At 35.3% G+C, this 16,054-nt stretch overlaps 1 protein-coding gene and 1 long non-coding RNA gene across 2 annotated transcripts; both read left to right on the forward strand.

Moving 5' to 3' along the window:
- The first annotated feature begins 1,875 nt into the window (after positions 1–1,875).
- On the forward strand, positions 1,876–3,153 carry LOC110906053. Its single transcript, XR_002573617.2, has 2 exons — positions 1,876–1,947; positions 2,964–3,153. It is a non-coding gene; the product is annotated as an uncharacterized LOC110906053 (long non-coding RNA).
- Positions 3,154–10,424: 7,271 nt separating this feature from the next.
- Positions 10,425–12,696, forward strand: LOC110907549. The gene is made up of 2 exons (XM_022152514.1): positions 10,425–10,841; positions 12,544–12,696. Exons 1-2 carry the CDS (start codon positions 10,425–10,427, stop codon positions 12,694–12,696), a joined length of 570 nt encoding a protein of 189 aa, XP_022008206.1.
- The last annotated feature ends 3,358 nt before the right edge of the window (positions 12,697–16,054 follow it).

Below are 16,054 nucleotides of genomic sequence, written 5' to 3' on the forward strand. Positions count from 1 at the left end.
GGAATTACGTTATTTCAAGTTACATTATGTCATATGAGATACGTAAAAGTTCTGTAACCAAAAAGATATTACCATAATTTTTCTGGTAATGCTAACAATTGGTTAAAGTATGAGTAATGCTTAAGAAATTACTCAAGTCAAACGCATTGAGTTTAGAAACTCAATGAACTATGTAAGCAAGGTTTCGAGGACGAAACCTCTTTAAGGGGGGTGGACTTGTAACACCCCGAAAACGGGTTTGGTAATCATACTCCGTTAATACCAAAAGACGGGTAAAGTACCGTTAGCAGTAAAGATAACCCGGTAAATATTTGGATTTAATAAGAAATCCTAATAATTTAAATACAAGCGAATCAAAGAATTAAGGAATTGAGTTTATAAGAACCCGAGTCAACGGGACTTAAAATAAAACGAGTTTTTAGTTCCCGGAACCCACCAAGTAACTAGGAGTATTAACCTAGTTAGTTAATATCTTGACAAAATAGAACTAATGTGGTTAAGCTACCCTTTAAATAACCTGTGTAAAGTGAAGGGACTAGACATGGACAATTGAATTAAAGTTTCAATTAAACAAATTAATAAACAAAACACACACATACGTGTGTGTGTCTGCGACTTCAACCAGAGCCAAGAAGGGCTCTCTTGCTCAAAACCCTAATCCCTCAAGAATCTCTCAAATTGAAGCCCAAATCAAGAGCCAAATCATTGCATGAACACAAATTCGTGATCACCTAGTCATGGGGATTACAAGGTATGTTAAAAATTATGATTTGGTGATACTTTGAGATTATGATGAATAATCATAATCGAAATTCTGGAATGAATATTGATTCTATGAGTGTTATTATGATTATATCTTGGTTTAGAAACAAACCCTAGTAGAAAATTTGATGAATTGTTGTCAAAACTAGGGATTTGATAATTACCCTATTATGTGCTAAATGGGTTTTTGTATGTTATGATGAACACTCGGATCGGAGTGTTAATTTGATGAATATTGATTGTTATGATATAAGCTCTTGATGTAGTCCATGAACACTAGATATAGAGGGTTGAAATTTGATGTTAATCTTGCTAAAAATGACTAATTACGGACTAGTTAGCAAAAGTGTAGAATGATGCCCATTAGGTGTTTGTTAAAATGCCTAAATGAGAAGTAAAGTGTTGAAATTCAAGTGAAACGCGTAATTGACAAGCTTGACTAATTACATGAGACATGGGATAAAACGGGTTCTAATCATAATGTTGATTTGCCTTAATCGTGCATATTATATGATTAAATGTAGTTGACTTTAGAAAGTCAAACTAACTAGTGATGAAGTCGAATAAGTGGTTTCGGCTAAGAAAATAAGTAAAGTGGTATAGTCGTGATTGTTAATGACTAATCTAACCACCTTGTAAATGATGAACAATAGTTGGCGCTTAAACAAGCTAGGTGAAGCTTGGAGTGAAAGCGGGTCAAACGAGTCAAGCATAGAAGAAAAGCGTAGCTCGGATGCAAGGTAAGTGTAATTTACACACTTATGTAGAATGCTTGTTATTTCGATACTTATGAACGTGAAAACAATAATATTGGAAATTTGGAAAATTGTCAAGTGTTGACTTATGTAAATCATGGTTAAAAAGGATACCCATGGCGTAAGACGAAATGGGTTGAAACTGCAAGAAAAGAGTGTAAAAGAAAAAGGGTATGGTTATAAAACCCGGGATGGGATGATGTACAAATTGGAAATCAAAAACGGTGTTTTTGATTTAAATAGACAATGTTGGGCATATAGTCCAAACGGGTCGAATGGTGGTGATAACACCATTTGACAATATCGATTAATGTGGTCGTCAAGTCTTATGTTAACAGGACTTATTAGCAAATCAGATAGTTGCGTCATCATTGATGGTGTGATAATAAAAGCGAGGCATAAATCGGGTCTATTCGTTGATCCGAGCCAGGTACGCATATTTATGTTGTAGTTAAAAGTGATATTTTGGTCGAATATTTGGTGAGAGTCCTTCATTGTAAAAGAAGGACCAAAATTGACCAAAACGCCCTTGTAGGCTAAATTGAACAAACAACCCTTAGAGGTTGTTTGGAAACGAGTCTTATGATTAAACAAAAGCTTAGAACGAGTATGAGTAGTGAAAATGAAATTCTTGGGTCGAAAGACTCCTTATGAGTCTTTGCCGTAAAATGATATTCCAAGGGGTATAATTCGGAACACATAGATATCTACTTTAAATCCAACACACAATTAGTTGTGATGGAAGAATACTATATAAGAAATATAGGTTACAATGCTAGAATAGAATAAAAGCAATTGTGAGCCTAAAAGTGCTTAGATACTCTTAATGGGTCAAAATAAGCAATTAAGTGTAAACGGGATTTTATTATATAAGAAACCCGTGGTTTGAGAGCAATATGATAGGAGATATTGATATAATGAACCTCATGATTTTAAAGATCAAATAAGCAAGTTGGTGTGATAAAATCATGAACGGGTCAATATTTGGTAAAAAAGGGTAATAAGCTGAAGACTTAAAAGTCTTAAGTTTTGCTAAGCCGAATGTCGGATTTTAACTCCATATGATGGAGGATCAAATTACGATCACGTAGGAAGAAACGGTAGGTCAAACAGACTAACGATTAGAAAGATACGGAAGTTTTCGTGTCATTAAGCGACAAATGGAAAAGGCTGAATACAGGGACCACCGTAACTTACGGTGTCACCATAAGTTACGGTGGAGTTGAACTCTTTACGGCAGTCTCCCCCTGAGTTACGGTGGGGAAAGTCTTAAACAGAGACCACCGTAACTTACGGTGCCACCGTAAGTTACGGTGGAGGCAAACTTGAAATGCAATGTTTTGGATCAAGAGATTATCCTTGGGATTTCTTTCCATTATCATTTATCTTGATTGGTACCGTTATTTAAAGTATCAAAACTAACTGTTGAGTTGGTTTTGAACACAGGTGTATGCTGAGAGCCCGGATGAAGATCAAGCGTCAAGCTCAATGAGGAACCGAACACATGTTTGATAAAGCTTCCGCAACGTTGTTGTGTCGTTATTCTAAACGGCGAATTAAATCACATTATGTATATCGCTTAAATTATAAAAGTTTTTAACAAGCCCGTATTTTCATTATAATTGTGATTGTAATTACATGATTATGAGTTTAAATTATACGAAAAAATGTTAAATAATAACTAGGGTGTTACAATTGGCTGGATATTTGGATGAAGAGGTTCCCTTTTCTTTAGGTGTACTATCAAATTTATGGTAGATAGCGGAAAGCTTTTGCTTACCCATACTGTAATTTTAACAAATAAATTAGTTAAAACATATATTCACAGAATAGCAATCAGAATTCCTAAGTATTTTCCAATTACTTGGATAGGCTTAAGACAGTGAGCGTAAATCAGTAAGCTTAAAACAGTGGCTCTGATACCACCTTTTCCTGTCACGGCCCTTGACCCGGTTTGACCCGTTTCAGGAGCCGCGGGACAGGAATCCTGTGGTATTTTAATTTAAGCGACAGCGGAAGTCTTTTTAAAACAGAATCTTTTTAATATTTCAATCTGCCCGATTACATAATTTAGGGATATAATCCCATAATTTACATTAAGCTGATTTCATAGGGAAATCTTTATTTCTCAAAACATGTTTCATTATTTATTTACATTGAGCCACTTTTCTAAGCTGGTAGTGCTTCACGACACTTTTCTTTGCTCACAACAGATCACCTGAAACATGTTTGAAAAAGGTTTTGTCAGCGGGGAAATACTGAGTGAATCATTCATTTTACTAAAACGACACATTTGTTATAATTCACAGTATTAAGAGCGATTACAATGTTTCTGATATCAAACCAACTACCCACGGTACTTTACCACTCGACCCACTGGCCCACCTGTCTAGTGGTGTCTGTGATCATGGTCATATCACCCAATGGCTGCCCCAATGGTGAAGATTATCAAGTAATGTATACAAAACCCCACATACCGGCTGTAACTTGGTGATTACAAAGACTTAATCCCTGTAATTATAACTTTGAAAATAACTTGGAGTTTTGTAAAATAGTTGATAAAAAGAGAATGACTCACATTGCAGATTTAACGAGCAGAGTATAAGCTTTACTGATTAGCCTTCTAACCTAATTTAAATAACAATGCACATACAAACGGGGTTAGTAACTAATTCAGCAGTTACGTCAATTCACGAGATTAAACCCTCACAACGATTAACAAAGTGCAATACTTAATAATTCAGTAGATTCACAACGAATGACAGAGTATAGTCCGAGTTCGAACAACACTCAAACATTCAAGTCGAAATCACGATGAATAACAAAGTATAAACTCAATTTGAGCAGCACTTAAACAATCGTTGGATAGTTTCAATCGATCGGACGTTGAATCGTAATAGCGATCGAGTTATTACCCTGATTGCGGCAGCACTTCGTGATTTGTGTGTGTTGTATAGTAATCGAACTATAACTCAGTGAATATTATGAGTTTTTCCGTCGAACTACCAGCAAAATTCAAGTGCCACTGCCCCCTATTTATAGCTGGAAAATGTACTCCTTCGCGCCACGCGAAAGAGACATGTGTACCCGTCGCGTGGCGCGACGGGTCTACTTACTAGCCTAGGTTGTTTCGTATCCCAGATAGCCTAGATGAGTTGACAAACAAAACGAATTTTACTTTTGCAGCAAGAATTTTAAGATAATTATCAGTTAGGGTTTACCCCCCTTGAGTTTTAGGGGCCCTGATCCTGATTCCGATTGTTATGAAAATTTTAGGGTTTATGCGGAATTACTTGGGTTTCTCAATTAGGGTTTTCTTAATAGATAATTAATCTACTAAGTATTAATTTTGGTGAGAGTTGTTACATCCCGTTATCTAAACACTAACCAAAAACCAGTCAGTAAGTAAATAGTATATTAACCATACTTTAGTTGGTAACATAAATAAGTTTTCAGTAGTATATCAAAAGTATACTTTGGATTTATAAATAACATATTAAACTATGTTTTGATTTGAAAATAACATATTAAAACTATGCTCTGGATTATGAAGATAACATATCAAACTATGTTTTAATGATTAACAAAATATATGTTGGTTTTTGTACAATATCACATATGAGAGCATATCAAACTATACTTTTGGGAGTATAACTTAATATACAAAAATAATGTGATTTAAGAATTCATTCAGACCTAGTGTATCAAAATACACCTTTGAGACTATAGAAATACCACAAAGGCAATCCCTATTTGGATGGAGCAACAAATTGGTTTCAGACATTCCATGACAACAGGAATGGGGTGTCAAATCCTATAGCGCTATATCATACTACCAACCGGTCTGGTGAACAAAAATAAGTACTATTCCAACAATTAATTTCATAATCTTTGAAAAATCAGTGTTTAAACCATAGATAGTCATTTAGTTTGTCAAAACATAAGTACTAACATGTATAATCAATTATACTTTGAAATCATGAAATAACAGATAGGTACACATGCTTCACCCCAAAACAGTTGAAAACAGTAAAAGAGGGGACTACGTACTCACTTGAGAGTGCTTAGAAGTCTTGAGCAACTACCAAGCAAGCTAGAGGAGTCCCGGAATCAAACGACACCTAGTATAGATAACTACGTAAATAAACCGGACCTAAATCGGGAGATCGGATAATATGAGGTCTCGTAAGGCAAATGAGTGTGGGAACTCATATGATATGGTTTAACAAGGCCTACATACTAAAATGAAACCTATCCTAAGTGCTTACGACCCATCACGACTCGTTTAGGTAGCTTGCGCTACTTTAATGCGTTGTTTGCGTAAAACGCGTTCGAGACGTCTAACTAGCCCTATGACAAGTATTATATGCCAAAACATGTTTAAATATGTTACATAATCAGTTATGTGACAAAAATTTAGGTTACATATGCTTAATTACCAATTATGTATGAAAAGGGCATTTTGGTAATTTACCTAAGGCATATAAACTACTTATCATACAACTACTTAACGAAGTGACCATAAGGTATAACCTCAGAAGGTTATTCCCTATACAACTATGGTTACTAAACATGTTTGGTCGGATCCTAATGATCGACCAAACGGGCCGGGTTCGAAAGTATAAGTGATTGTTTAGATCGCTTACCTTACGACCCTACATAAGCACTAATCTAAAAAGTGACGAGCTAAATATGCTAGAACATGTTTAGTTAAGTTATAAAACAGGTTTGGTATTAAAACAAACGGTTTTAATACCCTAGAGTAGTTTGGTTACAAAATACGCGAGAAAACGCATTTTGGCCGAAACTACGACTCGTCACTGAGCCTAGATAACGTGGTAATCAGTAGGTATAGTCACTAGGGACTATAACCATCGTGATTACGCTCACGTTATGAAGTTCAAACGAACTTCGCATTGACCATAAACTGGTCAATGTAGAAAGTCAAACGCAGTTTGACTTTAACGATAAAAACGAATGAAAAACGCGAAAGAATACTTACAGAAGGTCCCCGCAAGATTTGAACCCGATTCTCTCTCAGGTAGGAAGCATATACTTCCACTTAGAGAGCTTGAATCAGATTCAAATGTGAGGAATGAATGAAAACATGGTGGGTATTTATAGGAAATCTAGAACCGTTAGGATCGTTCATCGTAAAACGAGCTTCGATCTCATCGGTACACATGTGCCCATGGTTTTGTGAAACCATCGGAGCCCATAGTTTCACTAAAACCATGTGCAAATGAGGGGAACATCTGGAAAAAGCTGGAATTTAGATTTTTCATTTTGGTCCCTTCCTAAGATAACTATGGCAGAATGTCAATTTTGGTCCCTGAACTTCAGAATCTTGCATTTCGGCTCATTTTTGACACGTTTAAGCCCCGTTAACCTCATTTCAAGGCTCTAAAATGAAGTTAAAGTATAGGGAACTTGAAATGTGCTCAAAAATATCCCGGATGTCAGCTCGTTTGGTCGTACGGTTGCGTTGTTCGGTAAATTACGACGGAAGTCGTAACGAACGCAAAAACGATCCAAATTAAGCGACGAATGGAATTTTATCATGCCAATCACTAAAATAAAGTATTTTAAAGATTACATAAATTTTGGATGTCCGGATGTATTCAAAACGTAAGATATGAGCGAAAATGCAAACTTGTGCACTTTTTGACGCTTTTAGTCCCTGAATGACCAAAAGTTTATTTTTGCGCACCAAACACCTCAAAGCCTATTTCTAAGCTATGTAAGGGATATTTAGGGCATATTTAACTTATGATCAAGTTTCGGAAGGTTCGTTACTATACAAATCGGTATAGTTTCACAGTTTGACATAATTAGTCCCTGTGATCGAACAAACTTGATTTCAACACACCAAACCCTCCAAAAACTTGTTTCTAAGTTATGTAAAGGTTATTTAAGGTATGTTAAGCCTATTTCACTCTTCCGGAGTGTTTGTTGCATTTAACTGGTTATATTTACGCATCAGTTTGCGTATAACCTTCCAGAAAGCGATTTAAGGCTTGAAATCGGACAGGAATTGATATGTGCGAACGATGCACATATTTTTACAAATCCCAACTATGAAATACAATATTTCATTGATTTGGCATTTGTTTGATGGTTGAAGTGACACAGGTGTCACACCAACCCTCTTTGAGGGTATGACCAGGCTAGGCCTGCAATGGCAATCCGCTGCTGCTATGCAGATGGTCTGCGAGTATGAATTGTGTAGTTCCAAAGACAGGCTAATGTTATTACAAGATTTTATATGAAATATAAATAAATGTTGATAAGAGGCTTAGTGTTGATCACCTTATCTCAGGTGCAAAGAAGAGGGTGGTTTCCCTGGAGAAGAGAAGTGTGGGTTTTCGTCAATCCCAATTTTGTACAGCAAAACAGTAGAAAACATTATAAAATAATGAAATCAGTAAAAAAACTGGAAACTGAAGTGAAAATTAACAAAAGAGGCATTAAACTTAAAATAACAATTCAAGAAAAAACAATGTGCACAAACATTTGTAGGTTTAAACTACCCTTTTGCTGGACCACATATCCTTCTGATACATTTTCTACTGCGGCAGGCTACATATAAAATGGCACAACTTGATCAGATTCATTTTGAACTAATGCTCACCATAGTTATATCTAACCCGGTATACCAATATCAACCCCTAGAAGAGTGAACCTTGCCCTAGTCAAATAAATTGCTTGCAACTCGCACCTGTGAAAGGAACCAAAATTGTAAACCTCGAGAAAGTGTCACTCTAATCAACACATACTACAAATTACAAACTTGATAAAGTTATAAAACGTACCCATACATAGTTGCCACCATGAGTGATGAAAGCATACCAAATGATCTATAAAAAAGAAAATAATCATGATAAAATAAAAAAATTAACTTATATTCGAATCAGAAGACTATAAATCAGAATAACACAACGCATCAACAACTAATCAACCAAAAAAAGCCCTAAATCGCACATCAAATCGAATGGACCAAAAAAACCATCGATTGGTATTAGTGTTACCTGGAATCGTTGCATGATTGATGACGGCGAGATCAAAATACAATCCGAACCTTCTCATATATTTCTATCTAATATTCAAGAAACACCCACAAAACCTAACATCATATAAAGAAGAACCCTGTTTAAAATTTTGAAAAAGAAAGTCAAAATCTGGTATAATCCCACAAACCCTAACATCAAATAAAGAAGAACCCTCTTAAAGAACATAGAAAAATAAAGTCAAAATCTGGTATAATCATCAGTTAAATCTAGATAAAATCAAGAATACCCACATATCTAAACATCAAATAAAGAAGAACCCTCATAAAGAATTAAAAAAAGAAAGTCAAAATCTGGAATAACCTTTAGAGGTTTGCCTTCCGGAGTTTAATTAATCAATAAGCTCTCTTTGAGATTTAAGCTTTGCCGAAACTTCAAACGTCAAATTCAATATCAACTCATCCGATTCGCGTAATGATACCGGTACGAAGAAGACGACATCGTATTCAATCGGTGCCCTAATTTCTTATCTTTACCAATAACTGCTAAATGGTGAGTTTCGCCACCGTTTCAGATATAATCACCGGTAGTCACGTCTTTTACAACAATATTGCCTTATGAATTAGATGATGATGATGGAGTTGATTAAGACGAAGATCCAAAATTCTAGATTGAAGAAAGGCAGAAAAGGAACGGAGGAGAGAGCGGCTGATCAAAAACCCTAGGGTAGGTATGAAGTTTTGTGTTGAAACGGGTTATACCTAAGGCTTTTTGACCCATATTATTAAACGGATCCCGCATGACCCATCACCACAGGGAAAGGAATGTTGTAACTTTTGGCGGGAAAATGAGAAATTGAGGCCCTAGTAGGTGGACATGTGTCCCCTAGGTATAGCTTTTATTAGATTGTAAAGATTTATATTGGATAAACACAATCTTTATATAACTGATGTATCAAATTCATAATTGTCGGAATAATACTTAGAAAATAACATTTATCAATATTTATATAACGAAGTTAAGTTCACGTACAAAGAGACTTATAGTACAAAAGTACGAAAGGCATAAAAGGTAAAAAAACGCGGTGCCATTTTCGTAATTTTTTACTCGTATGGTAATTATCAAAATAACTCTACAAATTATCATGTAGAGTAATTTTGATCTTGTAGGGTAATTATCAATATAAGTGTATCAAAATTACTCTATAAGTTTATCAAGCAACATACAATTCAAAATTACCCTACAAAATAAAAATTACTCTACAAGGTCATTTGTAGAGTAATTACCATACTCTACAAAGTTACCCTAAGAGATAAAAATTACCTTATAAGATCAAAATTACTTTATAAGATAATTTGTAGAGTAATTATGATACTCTACAAGATCAAAATTACCCTACAAGATCATTTGTATGGTAATTTTGATAATTACTGTACGAGTGAATAATTACGAAAATGTCACCGCGTTTTTTTACCTTTTCATTCTATTCGTACGTTTTGTATGATAAGTGTATTTGTATTTGATCTTTTGTCTATAAATATGATGCACTGTTTTAGTATTGTATTTTTTTTAATGGCTAGTTTCTTTAATCTCCTGTCGTCTGTGGGACTTAAATCCAAGACCTTCTCCTTCCCAATCTATATGTTTTAAAGACTTTGTCTTTACCAATATTTTAGTATTGTAATTAGTTCCCAATATACAGTAGAAACTCTATAAAATAATACACTTGGGACCACCAAAATTTATTAATTAAAAGAGTTATTAATTAATCGATAAAATTAATAATTATTAATTTATATATTAATTAATATTTTATTAATTTATAGTAGAATACTTAGTTTACAATGCAGAAGTCTTTTGGAGGGTTATGAATTAGGGGTTCCAAATCTAGCAAAAATAAATGTACATATTAGATGCAATGAATCTTGCAATTTCAGCATGGACTATGGATGTTCGTGCAAATACAATTGCGAACTGCTTTCGTTATTGTAAACTTCAATCAACAGATAACATGACTTTTGAGAACTCAGATGAAGGTGGTGAAAGCACTCAAGAACTCCAGAATTTGATCAAAGAGTTGGGTTATCGCAATGCAATGGATGTCGAAGATGTTCTGACTCACCCAGAAGAAAATGTAGTTGCACAATTGTTGACTGATGAAGAAATTATTGAAAGCGTTATTGGAATTAATAAAGATGATATCGATGAAGAAGATGATGAAAGTTCTACAATGGAGCCCCCTTCGCGAAACGAAGCTATTAAAGCGGCAATCACATTGAACAATTTCTTGTTGAGCTATGAGAAAACAACACCAGAAGTTCTTACCATGCTAAGGAAAATTAGAGACGAGATTCAAGGGGAAATTGATTTCAACAAAAAACAAAAGACAATTGAGTCATTTTTCAAGAAACCTTCATAAATCATTCATGTAATATGCTATATATAAGGAATTATTAATTTATATTTTATATGGGTCTAAAGAAATTATCAAAAATTTATTATCTTATAATTTTAGCGAATTATTAATTTAGCACCCTATCCCCGAGTCGGGACCGGGAAAAAATATTATCTTAGAGAGTTTATTAAATAATCGAGTATTAATTTATCGAGTTTCTACTGTAGGTCGTTAGGTTATAAATTATAAACCTAGTGTCTCATAATTATACAAAATGTGTATCATAGTTAAACGAAATATTTATAATAGTTATGGAGGGTTCAAATGAAAATAATTTTTTTGTAAGAATAAAAAAGAACAAACTTCAACCAATAATAATGGTTCATTTTACTTCATTTAATTTTTGTATTTAATATGGGTGTAACGGTATATTGGTAAAATTAGATAGATCATTAATTCTTAGTCTTCCTTTTTAATAGCTCACTAAATTAAATTTATAACTTATTTAAAAATATATATATATTTTCAAAGAAGAAAAAAATTAATTTAAAGTGTAGGATAAATTATGAGGTGTGTAGGATGAATTACGAGTTGTGTAGGATAAATTTCAGTATGTGTAGGATAAATTTCAAAAACGTGTAGGATAAATTTTGATGTGTCTATGCAAAAATTTTAGTGTGTAGGATGATACTCTTTATGACTAATTAATTAGTCAAAAATAATAATAAATGAGATGAGAGAAAAACTATTTAATGTTTTACAATTGTACCATTTATTCTTTTTCTACTCAATTTAATTTTCTTCTCAAATGAACCCCCTAGAAATTATTTGTATTAACTACTGGGGTTGGTTGAGTTAAGTCTCACACGGAGATAAAAATTCGCTGTTGAAAAAGGATATAAAATGCAACTATTTCATTCTACACCTTCGGTGCAATTTTATGAACCAGTAATTTGATTAAAGAATTTAGAGGTAAACCTTAAAAATAGATCAAGAAGGTCATCATGATTCATGGCAAATTTACGCAATACTTTTTTTTAACTTCTGATTTATTTCTTCTTCTTTGATCGGTGTAGACAATATCGTGTAGACTTGAGAGTTGAGACTAGAATTTAATCACATTTGCTACTCAGAATCATAAACTAAAAAAACTACGACTAGAATTTGATTCTCTAATATACTTTTGTATTTATTGTATAACAGCTTCCTAGTTATTAATCATTAAAATTTGATTATGTGTTTAGAATCCAATTAGATGATTGATGCAAAACGGATTATTAGTTTTGCAACACATCGCATACCCTGTAAATATGTTTCCAACAACTGATTTTATGGTTGAAGGTGTATTGTATCATGACATCAAAAGATGTTGATAGAAGAAGGGTCGCTTTTTAAGAAGCAACATCCACATATCACATACGTATTGAAATAGGTATAGAAAGGTACACAAGCTCACAAGTTACTTTAAAATGTAACAAGTCCCATAAAGACTACGGTGCTGGTGGTTTATGCAGACAAATTATCTGCAAGCTGATTTCATCTGTTTTCATGTATGCAATTGAAGATGTGTCTGAAGCTCTGCAGGTTGAAAATATAAGACTGTTTGTTTTTTACTGTCTGCAAGGAGAAGAGGGAGGTCGTCGGACGGCGAGGAGAAGAGGGAGGTCGCCGGACAACTGGTCGGAGGAGGAGGAGGAGCGGCGGCGAGGAGAAGAAGGCTGATATTTTAAGCGTATATGATGGAGGAGTATATTTGAGTTTTTGTGAAGATGTTTGAAGAAGGGGGTCCTTGCTTATTTTTAAGATGAAAAAAGTTGAGTTCAGATCTGTTTAAAAAAACAAACAGTCTTCAAGGGTAACGTCTGCGCGCCTGCAGACATCAGCTCCCTTGAAGATTTTTGAAGAAAAAACAAACACCTCCAGCATGATCATAATAGTGTTTAGGATATGGTTTTCATGGACACATGTTAACCTTTGTATGGGATTTTGTGTGGCATCCAACTCTTTATCATATGAAGGTGATGGTCTCAGACATGTCTTCTTCATCCAACTACTTTGAGATTTAGATGTAAACATTTATTGATTATCGCCTTATCGGTGATCTATGAACTATATATGTTTTATGTCGCGTAATTGTATATGGAAACACATGTTTCATCTTTAACAATATATTATACAAAGATAACTAGATAATTATATTAAGTTAAGTGTAGTCTTACATCCAAGATCCAATCAATGTAAATAGACATTAAGGTTTAGTCTCATCCAAAAAAGACCAAACCACCATGCTTGGGACCACCTTGCGTTTTCAATCATTTTACCTCTAACATGTATGTGTGCATTTGTATTTAATAAGTGATGTGTTTTTTCTTTCACTTTTATGAAACACATTTAAAATTAGTTCTGATTTATGTATAATATTTGTTTTCACGATTATGGAACGTGGTGATATCGTTTGCCCGGCGTATGAATGATATCCCAAAACGGCGGAACATTTACTCGTCTTATGTCCGGTTGTTAATACAGTGTTCAATTATTAGTCAATGGTGCAAAATCCCTTCCATATACACCTTCTCACTTTAAAACTTGTTGGATTATCATAAAGAGAATACAAGGCTTACAAGGGGATGGTAACGTGTTGGTGCCACTGGAAAATAATAAACGAAAAGATTTTTTTAACAACTCTCCTTCTATCAATAAAGAGAAAAATACCCGGATAGTCCCTGTGGTTTCGCCCATTTTCACCTATAGTCCCCAACTTTCTAAAATTACCTGAATAGTCCCCAAGTTTTCATTTTTTGTTCCCGGATAGTCCCTACGCCTAACATCAGTTATTTTTCTCAGTTAAGAGGGTGTGAAATGACAAAAATACCCTTTCCTTAATAAGGCAAAACCACAGGGACTATCCGGGCCTCTTCTTCATCAAACTAAATCATTACTTCAATTTCCGGCCACTCTGTTTTTCCGACTCTCCGACGTACTTCGGAATCGCTGCAAACACCCGGAGGAAATTCACATCGGCCGACACCACTACCAAATCAGTTGAGCAAATTGATGGAGCTTCTTCTTCATCAAACTAATTGTGCAGCCTACCAGCCCTCGTGCTAATGAAAATCTGATGGAGCTTCTAGTAATGATTGATGCGTGCCAAAGAGCATCAGCCAAAAACATCACAGCCGTCGTCCCTTACTTCGGTTATGCTAGAGCCGATAGAAAAGTGAACCCAATTTTCCTTTAATAGTATACAAAATTACAAATCCACGTATATATGTATTTATGTTTTGCTGACATGTTTTCTATTGATTCAGACACCAGACACCTGGGAGGACGGAGATGGTGAGACTCGATGTCAGGTAATGTCGGAGATGGTGATCGACGATGTTTGGAGTCGAACAATGGAACGACGGAGTGTGCGGTGGTGACGGAGGGAGGATATCGAAGGGTGTCGAAGGACGGTGTCGAGTCGATATGATGGTCGGAGGGAACGGTTATGATGGAGATTGCCGGCGATGAAGATGATCGGACTTGAAACCAAAGATGACTGGAGAGAATGAAAATAGATGATGAATGATGTAATAGTAATGAGTGATAATGGAGACGGTGTTAGTGGATATGGTTCGACGGAGTTGCAGGTGAAGGTTTGAGGATGGTGCGACGAAGCTGGTGGTGGCCGGAAAAGATGGAGGTGAACAGTGGTTGAAAAATAAACAGTGGCCGCTGATGTATGGTTGCGACTCGAAAGTGAACAGTGTTTGTGGACTCGATACCTTGGAGCTTGCAAATATATGATGACTCGGAACTGTGAATGGAAATGATGATTGCGACTGGGAAGATGATATGACGAAGTCGGAACTCGAAAGCAGATGATGACTTGATATCAATGAAGATGAATGGAGCTCTGGTTGTGACTCGAAACAACGAATGGACTCGAAAACGTGTAACTCGAAATCGTATTGCCGATAACGATCCGCTTTATATTGTTCCACAAGCCTGTTATTCTTGATTACCTTGCCAACAAGTCAGCTCAAATGATTTGGTAGTGGTGTCGGCTGATGTGAATTTGCTCGGGGCGTTTGCAGCGATTCCGAAGTACGTCAGAGAGTCGGAAAAACATAGTGGCTGGAAATTGAAGTAATGATTTAGTTTGATGAAGAAGATGCCCGGATAGTCCCTATGGTTTTGGTTTGGCCTTTTAAGGAAAGGGTATTTTTGTTATTTCACACCCTCTTAACAGAGAAAACAAACTGAAGTTAGACCCAGGGACTATCCGGGAACAAAAAATGAAAACTTGGGGACTATTCAGGTAATTTTAGAAAGTTGGGGACTATAGGTGAAAAAAGGCGAAACCACAGGGACTATCCGGGCATTTTTCTCATCAATAAATTATCGAGGATGTCAAGACCTTGGGTCTTATTTGGGTGAAACATAGATCAAGAATGGATAGTCTAGAGCAGTCCTAATGGTGTTTTTTTTACGACCAAATCACTTTATATAAATAAAGAGCCCAACAAGAAACTGGGAAGAAAATATAGTCACCAAAAAGAACACAGAAAATGGATTACAACAAGTCGATTAAATCGAAGTCTAGCCATTTCTCCGACTTTGGGGTTGGCAATTTTGACCGAATGCTAATCCATAAGAAAGCATCTTCTTTTATCATCTCTATCGCCTTCCTGGTTGGGGTGAAATTGCCTTCGGAGACGTTTGAGTTCCTTGCTAGCCAAATTCTCCAAACTGTCGCCATGGCCACTGTGGGATGTGTAATGTGTCGATGCCTCCAATTAGAGTGAACTGATTAAGACACCCCATCAAGTCTCCAATTACACTAATGGTGTAATAAATTCTCGTCTTAACTATTCATGTTATATGTTTATACTTGGGACATGTCATGTGTCATGGCTCCTCGCTAGAGGCCTGTTAGTCAATTACTTATATTTGTTGAATGAAATTTCTCTGTCATTATTAATTGGTATACCGATGAATGGTTAATTTTTTTTTAAACTTTTTTTTGCACAATTTATAAAACGCTATGCATTAAAATGAACAAAAAAGTATAACCGAATCGGCTCATATCCCCATACTCAAAAGTCAAAACCATGAGCCTGTAGTTTCCATCAATGCAAAACGTGAAGAGG

Source organism: Helianthus annuus, chromosome 14 (genome assembly GCF_002127325.2).
Source record: "Helianthus annuus cultivar XRQ/B chromosome 14, HanXRQr2.0-SUNRISE, whole genome shotgun sequence".
NCBI classification, from domain to species: Eukaryota; Viridiplantae; Streptophyta; class Magnoliopsida; order Asterales; family Asteraceae; genus Helianthus; species Helianthus annuus.

Coding starts and splice junctions, on each gene's coding strand:
- LOC110907549 (XM_022152514.1), top strand. CDS start 10,425: ATGTACATATTAGATGCAATGAATCTTGCAATTTCAGCATGGACTATG. Junction 10,842..12,543: donor ATGAGAAAACAACACCAGAA/GTTCTTACCATG, acceptor ACTGTCTGCAAG/GAGAAGAGGGAGGTCGTCGG.